The sequence below is a fragment of the Myotis lucifugus genome, unplaced genomic scaffold (genome assembly GCF_000147115.1).
Source record: "Myotis lucifugus unplaced genomic scaffold, Myoluc2.0 scaffold_65, whole genome shotgun sequence".
NCBI classification, from domain to species: domain Eukaryota; kingdom Metazoa; phylum Chordata; class Mammalia; order Chiroptera; family Vespertilionidae; genus Myotis; species Myotis lucifugus.
The window spans coordinates 56,373-76,040 of record NW_005871113.1 but is presented as its reverse complement, the minus strand read 5'-3'; the positions used below and the strand labels follow the sequence as shown (position 1 = coordinate 76,040).

The 19,668-nt window shown below is 52.6% G+C and overlaps 1 protein-coding gene across 2 annotated transcripts in view; it reads left to right on the top strand.

The window, feature by feature from the left end:
- Positions 1-19,523, top strand: part of NCF2 (neutrophil cytosolic factor 2) — a 20,966-nt gene extending 1,443 nt beyond the window's left edge. The window contains exons 2-16 of one of the 2 annotated variants that reach the window (XM_014456803.2): positions 695-777; positions 6,214-6,322; positions 8,667-8,801; positions 9,911-10,018; positions 10,384-10,443; positions 11,828-11,871; positions 13,017-13,158; positions 13,254-13,322; positions 14,177-14,210; positions 14,483-14,518; positions 15,841-15,872; positions 16,287-16,438; positions 16,561-16,672; positions 17,558-17,735; positions 18,328-19,523. In XM_014456803.2, coding sequence (XP_014312289.1) covers positions 695-777; positions 6,214-6,322; positions 8,667-8,801; positions 9,911-10,018; positions 10,384-10,443; positions 11,828-11,871; positions 13,017-13,158; positions 13,254-13,322; positions 14,177-14,210; positions 14,483-14,518; positions 15,841-15,872; positions 16,287-16,438; positions 16,561-16,672; positions 17,558-17,735; positions 18,328-18,440 — 1,407 coding nt within the window. In that variant the 3' untranslated portion in view covers positions 18,441-19,523. Of the gene's footprint in view, positions 1-694; positions 778-6,213; positions 6,323-8,666; positions 8,802-9,910; positions 10,019-10,383; positions 10,444-11,827; positions 11,872-13,016; positions 13,159-13,253; positions 13,323-13,516; positions 13,554-14,173; positions 14,219-14,482; positions 14,519-15,840; positions 15,873-16,286; positions 16,439-16,560; positions 16,673-17,557; positions 17,736-18,327 lie in introns of both variants that reach the window. The other variant, XM_014456804.2, reaches the window with a different exon arrangement.
- Positions 19,524-19,668: the final 145 nt, after the last annotated feature.

The window sequence follows — 19,668 nt, the reverse complement described above, 5'->3', positions numbered from 1 at the left end:
CCTGGTCTGGGGGGGGGGGGGGGGGGGGGGGGAGGGGCGGGCGGGCACCTCCTCTCAGGGGCCTGCCAGGGGGCTGAGCAAATAGCACCACAGATGCTAAGAGCTGCTGGAAGCAAAGTGAACATCGAGGGGGAGGAGCTTGGCAGTGATGCCAGCAGGGGCTCTGGCACGGCTGGGCAGGCCACCCCTCAGCTCTGGGCTCCCTCCATGCCTTCCTGCTCCCGCACTGGATGGCTCCCTACATTCTGCTCTGCCTTCTCCCTCTCTCTGCCTCTCTCTGATGTCCTGCTTGAGTCCTTACTCCTGGCATTTGACATGCATTCATATTTGTTATTATTTTAATTGTGTCATACTTATGTGATAAATGTATACCATACACAAATAGAACACTGTATCTAACACTTTAATTATTTTTATATCTAGTTACTTTTACGATTGTAATCCTGTCAGTGCTCTTGAAAGATATGAATATCCCCATTTCACTAAGGAGAACACTGAGGCCCAGGGAGATGAGGTGACTTGCCTCACCTCAGGCCATCAGGAAGTGACAGCACAGGGCGCTCTGATCCCGGTGTCACTGGAAAGACACCACCATCCTCAGGCCCCCGGTTGCCTCCTCGCCCTCTGGCTCGTCCCACACCTCCTCACGGCCAGCTCCTCCTCGGACCCAGGTGAAACCTCCCTCTCTCCGCAGGCCTTCTCCAGAACCATTAACCGAGACAAACACTTGGCGGTGGCCTACTTCCAGCGAGGGATGCTCTACCACCGGATGGAGAAGTAAGTGGCCCGGTGCTGCACAAGCTGGGGGAGTTCGCAGAGAAACCCCGAGGGGCCGAGGGGCTGCTGGCCTGGGGAGTTGAGCAGTGTCTTCCAGCCTCTGGTGGGGAGCGTGGCTGAACCTTCCCTGGGCAGTTACGCAATCTGTCAGCATGAGGCTTCCCCGGGGGGAGGTCAGCTGTGTCATAGCTCACAGTGGGCCCACGGAACCAGCACAGGCTGGGGATGCAGCTGCAGTGGCACCGCACAAGCATCCCTATGGGGCGTGGTTGGACAGTGCTGATTGTGAATGGCCCCAGCCATCAAGGGAAGACTCTGCTGGCCCCCTGCAGGGAGGCACTGAGCTGTCACACTGTGAGGATTCTCATTTCATTCCTGCAGAATGTATTTTCTAAAGCCTAGTTCAAGCCATTCAATGAACTATTATGCAGCCACCACAATAGGAAAACAAACTATTAACATTATATGTACAAGAATATGTTAATACAGGTAAATAAGTAGCATATATTAATGTAGGGGAAAGTTCATAGTAGATCTGAATTAAAACACAGGTTTCAAAACAGTATGGATAGCGCAAGCCCACTTCTGTTTCGAAGAGTGTCTATGGAAGGCCGTAGACCAAAACGGGTCAGCAGTTCTCTCTGGGGGGTGAGCTTGGAGGGGCTTCCATTTTCTTCTACCAGCCTGTCTGTATTTTTTTGGTGTGTTTACAGTCACCACAAAAATAATTAGTAAAAAAAGATAACTAAATAGAAAATCAAAGTTAATCTCAATGTCATTCCCCTCCCCCAAGTACCCCAATAACAAATATGCAAATAACAAAAGAAAAATATTCTCAGCGTTAATGTAGAAGGTTTGTAGAAATCGCTCATTCCATTAGTGGGCACAGCTCTAGGGAAAAGGATTTGGGCCCAGGCTAATGAAGAACTTCCAGGGGAAATGGTCGGAGCCTGATGTGGGCGGTGTCGTGCCCCTGTGCTCAGCTATCGCCAGGGGCAACTACAAACTGCTCAGACTTCCAAGATGTAGATGCAGTCAGTTATCTGAATCAGCAAGGGAAGTAACATCTCCCCGAAAGAAAGACCACACAGAGGCCATCTGGGGACGAAAGCCTGGGATTGAGGCGGACAGCAGATGCAGGGGAGCCTGAGCACAAACCCTCCAGCGAATCTTTAATCCTAAAAGACCAACTAACAGGCCATCCTTTAATTAGCTCCAACAGCTTATAATGAGGAGAGGAAATGCTCCTGGGAGAAATTTCTACATGAAAATGCCCAGAAATCCCTGAGCCCGAAAGGCTTGGATTCCGAAAGAGTCAGAAAGAGCTTAGAAAGATCTAGAAATAAGACCCGGGATTTAATTAGCATGCGATTGATAGCAGTCAAATCAGTCAAATCTGAGAGAGAAATCTACCAAATGTGATCTTTAATTCAACAGCAATCTATTGAGGAAATAATATAAACGAGGCACCGTTCTCACCTTAAGTCGCCTCCTTTCCTTTCGCTCAGTCCATAGGCTTTGGTGCGCTCCTCTCCAAGGTTCTGCTCTTGACGCTTTTCCCTTTTATCCCTATAGCAGTGGTTGTTAAATGGCAAACTGCGTGGGTTATCTTCCCAGAAACTGTACTTTTACGGCAGTTTCGGGGGTCAATGTCCCCTGACAACCCATTCCCGAACTCTTAGGGACCCCACCTTCTCCCTTTGCGTCGGCCTCCACCTGGAGCCAGCAGGCTACTGAATCTCTACCTGAGATCAACCCAGGATGTCTCCTCTCCTACGCCTTGTCAAGCCGACCTCTTAAATACTCTTAAAGTCACCCATTCTTCTCCATCCCCACCAGCTGGTTTAGATCTCATTTTTCACCAGAACTGTTGTAACTGTTGGGGGTGGTGGGAATGGCCGCGGCACCAGGTGTTAGGCCGGTGGGGTCAGACTGGACCTGGGTTCAGCAACCTCAGTACTTGAGTTCTGACGAGGAAAGATTTCAGAGCCAAGACTTAAATATATGGAAAATCACAGAGGTAAGAAGTAATTTGTAGAAGAAATGGGCATAGGAAACAAGTTATAGAGTTAAAGAAAGGGCCCTTGGAGCTTAGAAGTGAGGAAGTCAAGGTGACCCGCCTGGCGGAAAGGGAAAGGCAAGGGCATACTCCGGGAGGGTCCTCCATTTCCAGGGTTTTAAGGGTGGAGACGTTAGGGGAGATCCCGGGGGAAGATCTCCGTAGAATATTCAACCGTTTTCCAGGTGTGTCCTTTCAGGGTTGAGCCTCCACTGATTGTTGGTGGGCTCCAGGGCACGGGGTCATTATTCAGTGCAGCTGGTCCTGAGGTCAGCCATGGGTCACGGGTCTGGTTTTGCTGCTTTTCTGGGCCTGGAGCTGAAATACAACTGAGGCCTAGATGTTGTCTCTAGGGAGGAAAGGTGAGGGGGTCCAAACCGCATGACTAGCTATAGGCTAGCCTAGCTGCTAGGGGAGGAAGGTCACCCTGGGAGCGAGGTCCCACCCTACAATTGTCCTCTGCTAGACACCCAGGGCTTTCAGTCCTGGTGCCCTTCTGCACCTGGCCCACCGTCCTTGCTCTGCTCATGTCTAACTGCCTACCACATAACCACTTCCACATTAATTTCCCAGCCACCAGGACAACATGGGGGCGCATGTCTGAGAAGGCAGGTGTCTCAGGGAGGGCCCTGGCCAGATGGTCTCCTTCTCTCTCCCCAGCCTGTTATCTGAAAGGGGGAGGAAGCTGTAGGTGGTCAGACCCCCGGCCTTAGGAGTCTGAAGGGCTAGGACAGCAACTGTGAGACCCTTTAGACCAGCAGTTCTCAACCTGTGGGTCGCGACCCCTTTGGGGGGTCGAACGACCTTTTCACAGGGGTCGCTTAAGACCATCGGAAAACACATATATAATTACATATTGTTTACAGTAGCAAAATTACAGTTATGAAGTAGCAACGAAAATAATTTTATGGTTGGGGGTCACCACAACATGAGGAACTGTATTAAAGGGTCGCGGCATGAGGAAGGTTGAGAACCACTGCTTTAGATGTTGTTCCCGCAGCCATCTTTGTCCTGCGGTCAGTCTTTGACACCGAAAACTGTGACCTCCAGGCCGTCACGGAGGTGTTTGACATGTTTACTTTATTCAGCTGCTAAACCTCTCCTTTATCCTGGACTCTTGATGGCCTGGGGGCGGATAGAACGGGAACAATCAGAAACACAGCAGTTACTAAGAAACCTTTCCAGGGAGTGTTCCAGAAATGAGGCAAGCCTGCCCTGGCGGGTGAGCCCTGCCTGGGGGCGCGGGGGTTCGGGACAGCGCGCAGCCAAGGCGCCCAGCTGGGGTGTCATTGGGAACCCGCAGAAGCTGCCAGCACCTGGGCTTCCTAGGGTGCCTTCCAAGTGGCACCAAAGAGAACTGAAGGCCGCTGGAGGCGGGCGGGGGCTGCACGCTGTTTTGGGGCCTCACACTGAGCTGATTCAGACCGATGCAGGGGAAGCCGAGCTGCGAGGCCCATGCCCCTGGGGCCCGCTGGGGAAAGCAAGTTGGGGGCGGAGCAGAGGCCTGCTGCGGGCAGTGGGGTGCTGCTTTCAAAGTAAACACTGACATTTCAGCAGGGCGCCCTCCCTGTTTTTTTAACAAGCGCTTTGAATAATGGGTGGGTTCCTTCCCTCTTCCTCCCATGGGCCCAGATCTTTAGACATCCCAGGGGCTGGAGAACTGTGAGCTGGATTTGTTGGGATCATTCAATACCGGGTGACCCGATGGTGTCACTTCCCAGCTGAAATCCATCCACTTGGCCAGCGCTTTTGTTAGGAGGAAGCTCGTTGTAGGTTAATGCTGACGGTGCCCGGAGGGTGCCCTCTGAGGACCTCGGGTGCCTCTGGCACAGGCAGGGGACACCTGGAACAGCATGTGCGGAGGAACAGGACAGCTGAGTCTCCGTCTGTCCTTCCTCCGTGGCTCAGGGAATCGGCGCCAGTCACCCATCTTCCAGCCTAGAAAGAAGGAACAGGAATCCTGAAAGGATGTGTTAAGGTCTTGAAATGCGTCTTGCTTTGTAAGGAAGGGCCTGCACGCTTTTCATAGGTTTTACACTCCTCTTTAAAACAAGGGCATGTTAGAGCTTCTCCCCAACCACCTCCCTTAGGACTCTCTGACCAGCCACCCTCCTGGTCAGCTCCGGCTCCCTGAGGTCAGAGTTCCAGCTTCTGCAACGGTGTGTTTTCACCTCCTGATGATACTTACTACAGTCCAGGTGTTAGCGAAGCAAATACTAAATGGCTGGCATGTGAATTCAATTGCCAGCGTTTTGGAGCTCTGAGGATGAGGAGACAGGCTTGGAGAAATTAAACAACTTGCCCTTTGTCATTAGGTAGTAAGTGGCAGAGCCAGGAGTCAAGTCCATGTGGTTTTGACTCCAGAAGTTAGATCCGGGACCACCTACCAGCAAGCTCCTCATACTCTATGCTCCCTGAATATAATATGCTCCCGGTACACAATAACTCCTTATGTTGTGGACTGGGAGCCTGAGGGCAGGAAGTTGCCAGGGTCTCCCGGTTGGTGGCAGAGCTATCGGTCTGGCCCCAGTCTCCTGGCCGCTGTCCGAGGGCGTCTTCACGACACCATACCACCTCCTGCGAGTCCCCAGCAGCCGGAGCCAAATCCCAGGCTTGCCTCCAAGAAAAGCCACACATGGCTGCTCTAGGTCATGGCCTGGGGACTTGTGGTTCCGTTGCCCGTGGGAGCCACAACCAGCAGCCAGATTTGTTCCTTCTAGGCCAGGGGCCTGAGGGGTGTGGGTAGCTTGTTTTTTTCCCTGCTCCCCGACCCCACACCCGACAGGTCAGCAACAGCTCCCCCCCCCCCCCCCCCAGGGCAGGGAGGTCAGGGGCAGGCCGAGGAGATGTGGTCCGGGTCCTGGCCACACCACCGTGGGCACTGCTGATGTGGGCACAGCAGCATCCCTGGTCTCTACTCACGAGAGCAGCCCCATTCTCTGCCACGATTTCACCACCGCAGCCCTGTCAGCCCAAGGCCCATCCGAGCAAGTACAGGGACGTGCAGAGCAGGGTTAGACATGCTCTCTGCTCCACGGTGGTTTCTCTTTTTCCAAAGAGAGGGTGGGGGAGACTAAGCAACCACAAAACCAAGAGCTAAATTGGACTCAAAAGAAGCCAAGGAGAAAGCTCTGGGCAGGAGGGAGATGCCAGCGGCTGTGAGAGGGGCCTCTCTGAGCGGCGTCCCTGTGTCAACCCCAGGGGGTGCCTGCACCCTGAGTTCTGTAGAAAACTAGGGCTCAGGGTTGGCACAAACCTAGAGGGTTAGAAAGGCTCCGTCCCAGGGAGACGGATGGAGAAAGGGACACAGACACATTTAATTCTGCAGTTTTTCCTCCAGGCCCGGGACTGGTTTGTTTTCTCCCTCTGCCCTGCAGGTATGATTCAGCGATTACAGACCTGAAGGAGGCCTTGGCTCAGCTCCGGGGCAACCAGCTGATAGACTACAAGATCCTGGGGCTGCAGTTCAAGCTGTTTGCCTGTGAGGTGAGGAGGCAGGGCCCAGCCTGGGCAGGAGCGTGTGGGCCTGTGAAAGTATCCAGGATAATTTGCATCACTCAGGTGGACAAGCTGTTCGCCTGGCATTATACTAACAAATCCAAGTCTCTATCCGTGTAGGACCTGCCTTGACCTTGCTCAGTTCCCGAGGTACAGACCACGCTCTTTGCTATTAATGGTTCTGGCCTCATGTACTTGGTTGATACCCAAAGAGAACGTGGGGATATTTTCACACAAGTTTGTCCCCTCTCGGTCAAAGAACAGCTCAAAGCACCAATTTAGGAAAGTTCTCCATAGAAGGAGAACTTATTCTGTCCCACTAAAAGGGAGAAACATGACTTGGATTTCAAAAGTTGGCGTACTTTTTCCAACCCACCCTCTCCACGTCCCTCTTAAATCTCAAATACTCCACTAGCTTTGAAAACTACAATCCCTGCAAATGTCACAGATCTTTATTTAGAAGAATCACTGGAGAAAGTCTCCTTGTTTTAGTTTCTCCAGCGGGAGAAGCCAAGTGTTTCCAGGGTCGCCCGGGGCTAATAATAGCGCCAGCAGCTGCCCAGGCCCCTGGGGACACCCAGCCCTGCGGCAGGCTAGCGGCTTCCTTCACTGCTCCCAGGCCAGGGCAATGAGGCTTTGCGGTGGGAACTGCCTGCCATTTGACCAGCTGCTACAATAGGGTTTCTCAACCGTGGGCATGCTGGACCAGGTCGTTCTTGGCTGTAGGGCACTGTCCTGTGTATTGTAGGATGTTTAGCAGCATCCCTGGTCTCTACTCACTAGAGGCCTGTCGCCCCCCACCCCCAGTGTGACAACCTGAAACATCGCTAGGTATGGCCAATCACCCCAGAGCGAGAACCACTTATATAGCTGTAAGGGCTGGGGGACCAAGTAGCTCTAGAGCAGCGGTTCTCAACCTGTGGGTCGCGACCCCTTTGGGGGTGGAAGGACCCTTTCACAGGGGTCGCCTAAGACCATCAGAAAACACATGTAATTACATATTGTTTTTGTGATTAATCACTATGCTTTAATTATGTTCAATTTGTAACAATGAAATTGGGGGTCACCACAACATGAGGAACTGTATTAAAGGGTCGCGGCATTAGGAAGGTTGAGAACCACTGCTCTAGAGAGGACCATGAAACAGTGGCATCGAAGCAAGGCTCCACGGGAGGAAGCTCCTCCTACAACTGGCATTGAGGTGACCTGGGCAGGAAATGCTGGGTGTGCACGGGCCTCTCTACAAGGGACGCTGGGCTTTTCAGGGTCCAAGGCCCCTCTGCCACCTGGGACCCTCCAGTCATCCCCCTGCTTATAACCCCCCTTGCCTTCCCCAGGGTAGAACCCTGGCTCTGAGAAACCCCACCATCCTTTTTAAAAGGAGGCCCAACCTTTTCCAGTCATGGAGTCATAAAAACCTGGTGTGGAAAAGGTCTACAGAGAAAGGGGCTGAGGTGAAAGAGGAAGTTTTAAAGGGCCTTGAGTTTTCCTTTCTTCCTGCACACACAGTCAAGGGAGGGCCGGGCCAGCCAAGTGTGGATGCAGGAGCAACTGCTCATTGAGGCCCAGAAATAACCTGGGAAGGGAGTTTGGTGGTGTTTTTTAGTGTGTGTGTGTGTGGTATTTTTTTGGGGGGGGGGTTTTGTTTTTAATCTTGCTGATGCATCTAAAAGACTATGTGATTCTATGTGTAAGTTGTGAAGCATAATAATAAAACTCATAAACCTACCACCCAACTCAAGACCTGGAAAAGTATGGCTGTTGGTGAATGGGCTGTTCCCTCCCGCCTCGGGTGAGGCACTGCCCTAGGCTTGGGCTGAGTCTCTTCCCAGCGGTGGCCCATAGAGCATCCTCATTCCCATATGACTGTTTCAGTCTTGCTAGTGCCCTGTCCCAGGCAGGGTCTGCGGGTGCTGGAGCAGGACGATGCATCTGGAATCCTCTTCCTCCCCACTCTGCACCTGTCCAGTCTCTCAGCCCAGGCTCAGCGGCAGGAGGTGTTTGAGAGGCCGCACACATGTATTTTATTCCCAGCTCTTCAAGGGGTCTTGAGCCTGTCACTCTTCTTGATACTAAAGCAACACAATAGTTGTTTCCCCCGACCTACTTGGCTGTCAAAACCTGTACACGATGTTGGATGTATGCATTACGTGATGTTCACTCAACCCTGTCCGTGTGCTGGGCATGAGTCTGTAGCAAGATGGATGTCTATTTCAGACATTCCCAGGAGAGCTGGGAGGGGGAGAAATGTCCCCAGGCATCATGCCAGCTCCTCCTGGTGCCTGGGTTTGGAGCAGCCCCTGGTCTTACGGTGTGGCCTGTGCTTTTCTAGGTGTTATATAACATTGCTTTCATGCACGCCAAGAAGGAGGAATGGAAAAAGGCCGAAGAACACTTAGCACTGGCTATGAGCATGAAGTCGGAACCGAGACATTCCAAAATTGACAAAGCCATGGAGTGTGTGTGGGTAAGCGCCCTGGAGATGTGGGTGCGGGGAGGACGTCATTGGATCTGGGTTTGTTCCAGTGGGCACATGGATTGAGAAACTGTGGACGTGGTGCTTTTACTTCCTCTGAGTCCTGGAGAACACTCGTCTGGGGGTGTAACTCCACGCAGGATTCTGAATCTGGAAGTGATCAGAAGCCGAGGCCTGGAGTATAGGACAGCAGAGCCCTGCCCAGGCCGCCCCCAAGTGGGGCTCTGTGGCACACGCGGGGAGCAGGAGGCTGGAGCCAAGCAAGGGCAGAGGCTGTGCCTGCTCTGCTTGCTCACCGTTGAGTCCTGGTAGCCTAGCTCAGTGCCAGGCACATAAGATGGCTCTCAACAAAAATGCACTGATGATATGGACAAATGCTGAAAATTATCCGTAGCTTGTCTGAGCACATTTGGGATGAAGCTCCTTTTAAATCAGATTTTTAAAACATCGGAACAAGAGGGCACAGGTCTGTCTTAACATGCCTGCCTGCCCTCGCCCGTTTGCCTCAGGAGTATTGGCCTGCCACTGAACGGTCATGGGTTCCATTCCGGTCAAGGGCACCTACCTCGGTTTCAGGCTCAATCCCTGGCCCTGGTCACAGAGCCTGCAGGAGGCAACCAATCGATGTGTCTCTCTCACATCAATGTTTCTCTCTCTGTCTCTCCTCCTCCCTTCCACTCTCTATAAAAATCAGTGGGAAAAATGTCCTCAGTGAGGATTAACAAAAAATAATAACAAACATGCCGTCAGCAGACACTGGTCCCAGGAGAGCACTGTTCTGGCCGGTCTGGTAGTGGTGGTGGCGGCGCCTCCTACACTTGGAGTGACAGCCCCATCCAAGTCCCACAGAGTGGGAGAGGGGCAGCTCCCCGGGGAAAGGGTGCTGGGCAAATAACACCAACAGGTCCACACAGTCCCTCAGGAAAGGTGACGCCTACCCGAGACACCCTGAAACAGTAACAAGTTCCATCCCTACACGTTTAGAAAAGGTGCTTTTGTGAGGTTATCTGGCTGTATCCCTGCGTGCACTCAGGGAGGGAGCAGGGCAAGCTCGTTACCTGGCTGTATGGTAAGGAGACACTGTGCTCTCTGCCTCCTAGAAGCAGAAGCTGTACGAGCCGGTGGTGATCCCTGTGGGCAGGCTCTTTCGACCAAATGAGAGGCAGGTGGCCCAGCTGGTGAAGAAGGATTACCTGGGCAAGGCTACGGTAGGTGGCTCTCAGCTTCCCTGGCGTCTCCTAAGGCCTGGGCCATGGGGAGCAAAATATGTGTGTGTGGGGGGGACTTTGAAAAGGACACCCCACGTGGTTCTGCCCTGGGATGGCAAGGAGAGACTGTTTATAGCGTGGGGTCTTGCTGAAAGGCGCTTCTAGTTTGTTTTCTCCAGGCTCCTCTCGTTCCTCCCTTCCGCCTGCCCCTGGGCGGGGGCCGCAGGGTGACTCGCAGGATGTTGGTCTCGGGGACCGAGCCAGTGGGAATGGATCGGGCTGGGAGGAAGGAGGGGAAATCGGGGGCCATAGGCAGATAGGGAAACAGTGCTGGCAGAGCCCTCACCCCACTTCCTCGATTTCAGGTGGTGGCTTCTGTGGTGGATCAAGACAGCTTCTCGGGATTTGCCCCTCTGCAGCCGCAGGTGAGGGTGCTTCCTGCTCCGTGGACCGAGGTCCCAGAGTGGGGGAGGGCTCTGTGGGACTCCCACGGGGAGGGCTCTGTGGGACTGCCCACGGGAGGGCTCTGTGGGACTGCCCCACGGGGAGGGCTCTGTGGGACTCCCACGGGAGGGCGTTTCCGCTGCCTCACCTCAAGGGCTCCTTGCACTGGCCTCACAGTGCTTCTGAGGGTCCCGCTGGCCATTCCTGTCACAGGCTCCAGGCTCATTTGGTCAAAAGAGCCTGCCCACAGGGTGGGGCATGAAGCAGTTGGAGGCTTAATCAGCCTCAAGTCCTCAAGAAACAAACCCTCCCGCTTGCCCCCGGTGCCAGCCTCCCCTTCTCAAGGTCTAGGAGAGCTGAGGACTGTCTCTCCTGAAGCTTCGACTGAAATGCAAGCTGCCAGAGGCCTTTGAACGAGTCCTCTTCTCGGGCACAGGGGCTGCTAGGGGCCTCCCGGGGGCTGGGGCCTGAGGCCCTGAGCTCTCCTGGCAGCACCTATTGGCCTGTGTGCAGGGGGTTCCCCTGGGAACACAGGGAGGGTGCCCACAGTGAACTGGATGGCAAGGGGTCCATGCGAAGGCAGAGCTTCCTCGTGAGGGAGGAGGGTAAGACAGGCAGAGCAGGAGTTGGGCTCTGCTGCCAGAGACCCATGATGGGCAGGAGCGCTGGTCAGCACTGACAGGGCCGGGGCTCCGAGGGCACTGCCGACAGCCTGCCCGGGTCAGAACGGTGACCACTGGCCCCGAATGTGACCAGTGCTGGGGCTTGAAGGCTGAGATGAGCAGAGGAGAACAGAGTCCAGATGCATTGATCTTTCTCACACTAAATTGCGGGAAACCTCTCAGAAGGCCCTTGGGCTTCGAGCAGCCAGACGGCTCCAAGAGGAGCAGGTGCCAGGTAACTGGATTCCGTGGTGCTCGGTGTAGAACAGGAAACGCACATTGAAAGGAGAGTCTCGCCTGGTCGGTGGCTCTGGAGTCGATTTTAAACACCCACCAGTGTCATGTGACAGAGCAGACATTAATTATAGAACAGAGCTTTTGGAAACCGCCCCAACAAAGGGCAGAGCTCAAGGTCAAAGGCATCCTCGTGACGCCATGCTGCTCTGCGACAGACCAACTTCTCCGGAACCAGGTCTGGCCCAGGACGAGCTGCTGTGCTGGTGATGCCGGCCTGGGAGCGGGCGGGCGTTCCTTTCCAGTGTTTAGTCCGGTGCACTGTGCCTCTCCCGGGGCGGTGTTCTGATGGAGCCACAAATGCCGTCTTTGGTTTTCTGGTCGGAAAGAAGGCTGCAGTGACATTAACAGTCTGTTCTCTTTCTTTCTTTCGTGTCCTGCCCGTCTTCATCTCTTTGATGTTCAATAGGCAGCGGAGCCTCCACCCAGACCCAAAACCCCCGAGATCTTCAGGTAAGTTAGGGTTAGATCAACAGGTCGACGAGCCAAGCTCCAAGCCTTGACCGATGGGAGTGGCGGGGGTGGAGAAGACGCTGGGGGCCTGGCTACCGCTACGTGGTGTCCCCGTGTCCCCTGTCCATGAGCACAGCCACCATACAGGGAGAGGTTGTTGCTGAATGGCAGGAGTGTCCCATGGGACGCAGCCACCCCTCCCAGCGGGGGAACGCTGGCCTAGGGCTGCAGGGGGCCGAGCTCTGGAGTCCGGCGAGCAGCGTGGGAGCCAGAAGGGCTGTTTTCACTCCCTATTGGCACATGTTTTCTGAAGAAGAGGAAGGACTCAAGAAAAAGAAGTCATTCTCCTGTAAGATGAGAAGCACAGCTTTCGTAAGAACTGCGTCTCAGTGAGGAAGTTAGCCTCGCTCCCCACCCAAAAGAGGTTTAAAACAGAGTGAAAAAAGTTCCAGAGCAGCTATAAAAATGGGGGGCCTGGGTGAGCTCATTCCTAACTGTCTGCTGGAGGCGTCTGTGTAAATAGACACAAGGGTCGGGAACAAAAGAAGGGCGAGGGGACAGTGCCAGCGGGGAGCGAGCGGAGGAACGTGAAACTATCGCCACCTGAAGCCGGCCTCTTGGTCACACATGCCGAAGCGCCCCAGCGCCCTGAAGAGCTAAGTAGGAAGGGAGGAAATGACCTTGTGTAGCTCACAGTGGGCAGCCTCAGTACCTCCACACACACCCCTACTCCTCAGAGCTCCCCCTGCAGGCACCTCATCCCCGTCCGTGTGCCTGCCTGACCCCTCACTGGCTCCAGGTGACTGCTCTGCTCGCCCAGCTGGCTCTCACCTGCCTTCCACCCGGGCCCAGACATGGGAGCTGGCCAGGCACACCAGGAGCCTTCCTCCCCAGGGAAGGGAGGGCAGGACCGCAAGGCCTCTATATCCACACGGTTTTCTTTTATTCTTGTCCCACTGCATAGATGGCTGGGAAGCAGGTTCACATACAGTCCCTACTGCGCCCTCCTGGGTGCCCAGGGAGGCACGTGCCTGCTCAGTCACACAGACAGTTGGACGTGGAGTTGGAGGGTGTCTGGAGCAGTCTCCCGGGAGGGGATGTGCTCCAGGCCAGAGAGTGGACGGGATCTTGTGTCTACCCCTCAGGGCCCTGGAAGGGGAGGCGCACCGTGTGCTGTTCGGGTTTGTGCCCGAGACACCAGAGGAGCTCCATGTCCAGCCCGGGAACATCGTCTTTGTCTTGAAGAAGGGCAGTGACAACTGGGCCACGGTCATGTTCAACGGGCAGGTATTCAGGGGACCTGGGGGTGGCTTGGGGGTATGGAATCCTGGCAGCAAACGGCAGAGCTTTCTGAGAACCCCTATCTGCTACCTTCTTTGCAGAAGGGGCTTGTTCCCTGCAACTTCCTCGAACCCGTGGAATTGCGGATCCAACCTCAGCAGCAGCCCCAGGTAAGTGGCACCAAGGCCTGACCCCCCCCGCCCCCCAACCACTGATGACCTCCCCATGGAGGGGGAAGAACCGTGTTGGAAACGTCACCATCGTCACCATCACTGAAGAAAGAGTCATGGGTCCTGAGCCCATGGAGTGGCACCAGCTGCCCAGAGCAGAACCTGGGATGAGGGGAAAGCCCAGATGTGCTGAGCAGGAGGTCTTTGGGACTGATTGGGCCCACCCACCTTGTGATTCCTCCTGGTCACAGGACCCAATGCCCACAACATATGAAGGTTAGGTCTTCCCAGAAATGTCCTCTTCACCTGGAAAAATAGTCAAAGTGTTGCTTGGTGAAATGCCACAGAGAGAGAGGGGGAAGGAGAGGGAGAGGAAGAGGGGGAAAGAGAGGCGCGGGGAGATAGGTCTGCTTTAGAGCACTGCTCTGGAGCTGCTACCAGCCCCTCCACTGCCCCTCACGGGCCTGCCGTCCTGCTGGGCCTGAGCGGAGTGTAGATGGCTGGGCAGTGCCGCAGGTGTCCCGTGTGGGCCTGGTCCTCCCTGGTTGGAATCGTGGCATTAATGACTGGAAAAGGTTTAAATGAGGGCGATTAGGCAGCAGGGGCCTTGAGGAGGGGTGGATTCTTATTTCTACGGTGGTTTGTTTCCACCAGGCCCACCCTGCCTCCGCTTTTAACCCACTTTCCTTCGTCTCCCCGGTCCCCTCCATGTCACCAGCACCCCTGCCTTTAGGAAGTCATTCGCACTTGGCTCTCTTCCTGGGGTCTGCGGGTCTCCCCCTCCCCGACTCCTCCTCTGGCCTAAGAACTGCGTCAGGATGAAAGTTCTCACCATCTCTTCCTGTCCTGAGCAGGACGATGCCTCCCCGGAGTCCGAAGACCCCAGCTGTCACCAGGTGAGTGTCCTTGGAGCGACATCCGGGGCAACGAAGGAACCCTCCAAGCTGCTTGCAGGAAAGGAACCCTCCAAGCTGCTTGCAGGAAATACTGGTTTCTTTTCCTCTCAGCAAGCCACTCAGCTCATGGCCACTCAGCCCCAGAGCCCCGTCTCCTGCTCTAGCCACCCACCCTCCCAGCGCACAGGAAAGAGACGCCCCTTCCCCCGCCTGCTGCAGAACACCCACGGGGCCTGGGTAAATGGGGCTGGGGGGGGGGGGTAGCGAGTGTCCCAAGTCGTCACCAAACCCCTCAGTCAACACTGAAACCACGGTGAAGTAACTGCTCGTTTACCACAGAGGGGTCGGGAGGGTTCTTTTCAAAGGCCTCAGGAGCTCTATTATCTGGAAAAGAAATTCTCTGCAGAGCCTCCAGGACAGACAAAGGACCCAGGGGCAGACGGGCAGGGGAGACCCTCCCGCTGAGTGGAGAGCGCTGCTGCCTCGGGAGGAACGGGCTTGCTTTCTGCCACGAGTGCAGTTTAAGCAGATTCTGAGTGTTTGGTAGAGATCCAGTGATCATCACACCCACCAGGTCATCGGAATCCCCTGGATGCTCCCCACACCTGTTTTTATTCAGAAAAATGTCAAAACCACAGAAAATATGGTACAAAAAATACCAGAATACCTTTCACCTAAAGTCACCAACTGTTAACACTTGCCCTGCTCCTCTCTCTCTCTATATATATATGTATGTATGTATACACACACACATATATTTCCGAGTGATTGAGCCACTTACAGATTTATAACACTTCACCCCACACGTCAGCATGTATCTCCTAAGAGCAAGGACATTCTTCTCTATAACCCCAATTCAACTGTTACACCCAGGACATTTAACAATTTTATAGAATGTACTAGTATATTGCATATTCAATTACTCTGATTATCCTCCAAAGTATCCTTGCTAGCTTTTTGGTATCTTTTTCTGTCTAGGGGCCTATCAGGGATCACCTATTAACCTAGGAAGATTTAACAGTACAAATCCCTAGGTTTCTTTATTCTGATATTTTAGACCTGGAATTAGCTTAGGAATCTGTATTTCTACAAAAAAACTTCCCAAGTGATTTTAAGTCAAGCTTGGTTTGAGATCAGTGGTCTTTTATTATTATTATTGTTATTATGAATCCCCCATAGTGTAGTTATGAATACTTCTTGTATATAAGTGATATGCATCTTGCCATATCAATATATTATACACATTGAAAACATACACAAAAATAAAGGATAAGGTAAAAATAAGTAGTTCTATCTAACATTTCTTCTGTGGCCCCTGGCTCACCTCCCATTCCCTGTTTGTCTTTGCTTTGGAGGCCCTGGTTCCACCCTGCTGACCCCAGGGGTTGGTGAGGATAGGCAGTCCTTTGATAATTACCCATAGCTCCCTGGAAGCAGAGACTGGGTTCCTGTGTGCATTCATGGCTTTGCTCTTCACATGTCCCCACAATAAGGTTAATAGTTACCCTAGAGATGAAAGGGTATGACGTTGGGTGCCCTGTTCTAAGAGGTTTCATTCTGAGTATGAAAGGGGCTGGTCAAGAGTGTCCATTCATCTTCTCTTTTCACTCCTTCCCTTCTCCGTTTAGGTCAGAAAGAAAACGAAGAGCCCAAGGTAACATTTTGCCTCGTACTATTTCAAGTGGTAGAGAACGGGAGAGTGTGGGCTGTCCACCACGGGCATGTGTCCCTGGATAGAAAATAGCCCCAAAGGGCGGGCCGACCAGTGCCACCACGCTCACAGCCATGCCCTGGGGACCCCTCCACAACCTCCCGCCCCATCCCCTCGTACACATTTCCTGCTGGCCCGTAGCTGGTGGGCCGGATCTCCCTGGGTAGGAATTCCTGCCCAAGCAAGAGCTGGGCTAGACGACCTCCGAAGACCCTTCACATTACTTACTGAAACCAGTTACGTGTTGGCCTCTCCCGGCTACATAGTCCTCCCTGTGCTACAGTAAAGCTGTGGCGAGCCAGGAGGTTGCTAAGAGGAAGCACACTCATGCGTTCCCTTTGCTTCCTCTCCCCTCAGGACATAAAGCTCAGTGTTCCCATGCTCTACACACTCAAGGTGCACTACAAGTACACGGTGGTCATGGAGACCCAGCCCGGACTCCCCTATAGCCAGGTGCGGGACATGGTGTCGAAGAAACTGGAGCTCCTGCCGGAACACACCAAGCTGAGGTGAGCGCCGTGCAGGTGGCCGTTAGGGGACAGCTGGGGACCTGGCGCTGGCCTAGAGGACAGAAGAAGATGGTTTTGCACTGACTTCTCTGACTTGGTTCTTACTCATTATCTCCACCCAGCTATCGGTCCGGGGACAGCCAGGAGCTAGTGCCCCTTTCGGAGGACAGCATGAAGGCTGCCTGGGGCCAAGTGAGAAACTACTGCCTGACTCTGTGGTGTGAGAACACAGTGGTGAGTGCAGTGAGCCTGAGGGCACTGCGGTAGGTCATGGGCCACGTCCTCAGCAGCAATTCAACATCTAGCAGGCCCTCATTTAATTCTTCTAGCCTCAACCTCAGGTGAGGAAACAGGTCCAGAGAGGTCACACTGCTGGGAAGCGGTGGTGCTGGGATACAAGCCTAGTCTTTGGACTCCTGGCCCTTTCTACCTTATGGTACTGCCTTTCCATACAGAGGACCTGCCAGGGTTGCAGCCAATAGCACTAGGAAACGACAACTTCTAACACAGCCCAGCACTGAGCCTAGCAGTTTCTAACACTGATTCCTTAAATCCTATGACTCACATCTCTAGAAACTACATCCTTCCCTTAACATCTGTGGGACAAAAATGACCATAATGGTCTTGGCCTTGGATAGGATCGTGCCCAACTTTAGCATGCACCCGAATTCCCTAGAGGGCTTGTGAAAACAGATTGCTGAGCCCCATCTGATCCAATAGGCTTGGGATGGAGCTGAAAATGTGCATTTCAAGGTCCCGCGTTGTGAGTGCTGGGGAGAGGGTGTCGGACTCAGAGACCTAGGTTTGACTTTGCATTCTATCATTTACTGGTCACTCAACCTGTTTCTCTATCTGAAAAGAATAGTACCTATTCAGGATTACTGTACGTTTTAGCTAAGATTTTACGACTACCTGTGGTCCTGCAGACCTTGTTTCATTTATCCAACCGGCCAGTATTTATAGAGTACATGTTAGGTCTGTTAGACACCGATCCCAAATCTGCCGCTGAGTTTATATCCAGGTGCTACTGACATTTCTCTGACCGAATCCTTCAGGGATGATGTCCACTGTTCACTGTGCAGGAAGTTAGGAAAACTAACTGGCCCTTTATTATTTCAGGGTGACCAAGGCTTTCCAGATGAGGCCAAGGAAAGTGAGAAATCGGATGCCAACAGCCAGACATTGGAACCTCAGCTGAAGGAAGGGAGCCAAGTGGTAGCGATCTTCAGTTACGAGGCTACCCAGCCAGAAGACCTGGAGTTCCTGGAAGGGGACATAATCCAGGTTGTGTCCATGGGTAAGTGCTGCTCCTGGATTATAGAAATTAATGTCCATGTTAGCAGAAATAAACGTAAGGGCAGAGGCAGAAAACATCACTCACCTACAAACGAAGCTTGAGCCAGTGGTCTCAATCTCCTTCTTTGCTCTCAGCTGGAGAGAGCAAAACCCAGTGCTCAGCTTTTCCGTTTGTTGCCCTAATGGGCAGGGAAGCAACAAATGGCAACTTACTAGTAAATGACACTTCAGTACATTCACATTTAAAGATGTCTACGCTTCAGAAGCCACGGATTATCCTTCCGAGTTAACAGATTGGAAGGTGGCTGGCACCATTTTGCCTTGGCACCAAGCCGTAAGATACCCATCTTCTGCATACCGTAGTTCTTTGGACATATGTACTTTTGAAGATGAGAGTAGAAGGGGGTACATTCTGTCTTACAAGCAGCTATTCAGAATTACTCTGTGTACCTGGTGGCTTCCCTAATTCTGCAAGGAATCAAACACATTAAGAACTGAAACAGTAAGTGTTCTTAGTGCTTCTTAAAGTGCAGTAAGCGGGGCCATTTTCCTGTACTGGTTTTAGAAATCAGTCTCTGCTTTCCCTTCACCAGTGAACGACGAGTGGCTGGAAGGGGAGTGCAAAGGGAAGTTTGGCATTTTCCCCAAGGCTTTTGTTGAAGAACGTGCAGCCACAGACCCGGACAGCACTCCCAGGGGAGTCTAGGATGCCTCACAACCTATGGAGCGGGAGGAAAAAACTATCATCGCATTTGTAAGGTTTAGGACGCCTCTGTGGTACACGGTCCAGTGTTAACTAATCTACTTTCCCGTTAGACAATGATGTGAGAATTTAGGATTATGAACACCTTGGGGTGGGGCGGGCGGGGGGAGGGGGAGAGTGGTTGGAAGTGTCTGGAAGGGCATGAGGGGGCGTCCCAGGTGCTGTTTTTTGCTCAGAGTACGGCTACCCAGATGTGTTCACTTTGTGAAAAATGCAGAGTTGCAGTTATCATTGTTGCACTTCTCTGTATGTGTGATAGAAATAAAAACCCAACGCACTCAGAATGCAGGCCTAAGGCCTAACCGTAAATAACTATTCCTGTTCACCATCAGACTACTGGGGCCTGACTAACCTACAGGTAATTCAGGAGGCACGCGCACAAAATTAACTTTTAAGTCTTGTTGCTAGACTGACTGAGTTTCCCATGGAATGACTAGAATTACATCCCTTCATGTTTTCTCAGAGAAACACTTAAGAGCTTAATAGGAAAATTTGCCACAGAGACTTAAAGAAAAGAAGCCACGTTCAGGCAGCCAGTTGGTTAACAGTATCCTATTAGTTAACATCCCGTACAACATTAATGCGCATGATAGAATGCTGTGGCCTTACCTTGGTTATCATGTAAACCAGTGGCCTGTTTTTAGGGTTAACTTGAAGGATTCCATAGATACTAGGCCTGGCCTTAATCCGCCCATTTCTTGTGAGTATAATTTTTTGTGCTTCTCTCCTGCCCCTTCCTGTGTCCATAATTTAATAATTTTTCAAGTGTGTAGGTGAGGTACAGACAGAATCAACACCTAGGGCGGAAGGCCCAGCAGGCTGCCACTGGACATTTTGGACACAACTTGAAGAAATGCAACCCCAAAGCTAAGAATAATTATTAATTACTGTTGCTGCCAGTCAGACGTAGTGACTTCTATAGTGAATTGCCTTACTAACAGAGAGACTAGGGATAAAACTGGTGGATATGTTAACTCCTTTGCATAAGTATTCTTTATTTATTAAATAAAAGAATTTGATAGTTTCTTTCTCCTCATCCCTTTCCATACTAATGCATGCTGGTTTGGAAAGCTACTAAAAGCAAAAGTAACCCTGAAGCATATCCAACTTCTGACCACCTCTGCTTTCCTCTATATGACTTCTGAGTCGTTCCCAAGTCTTGATTTTAGGG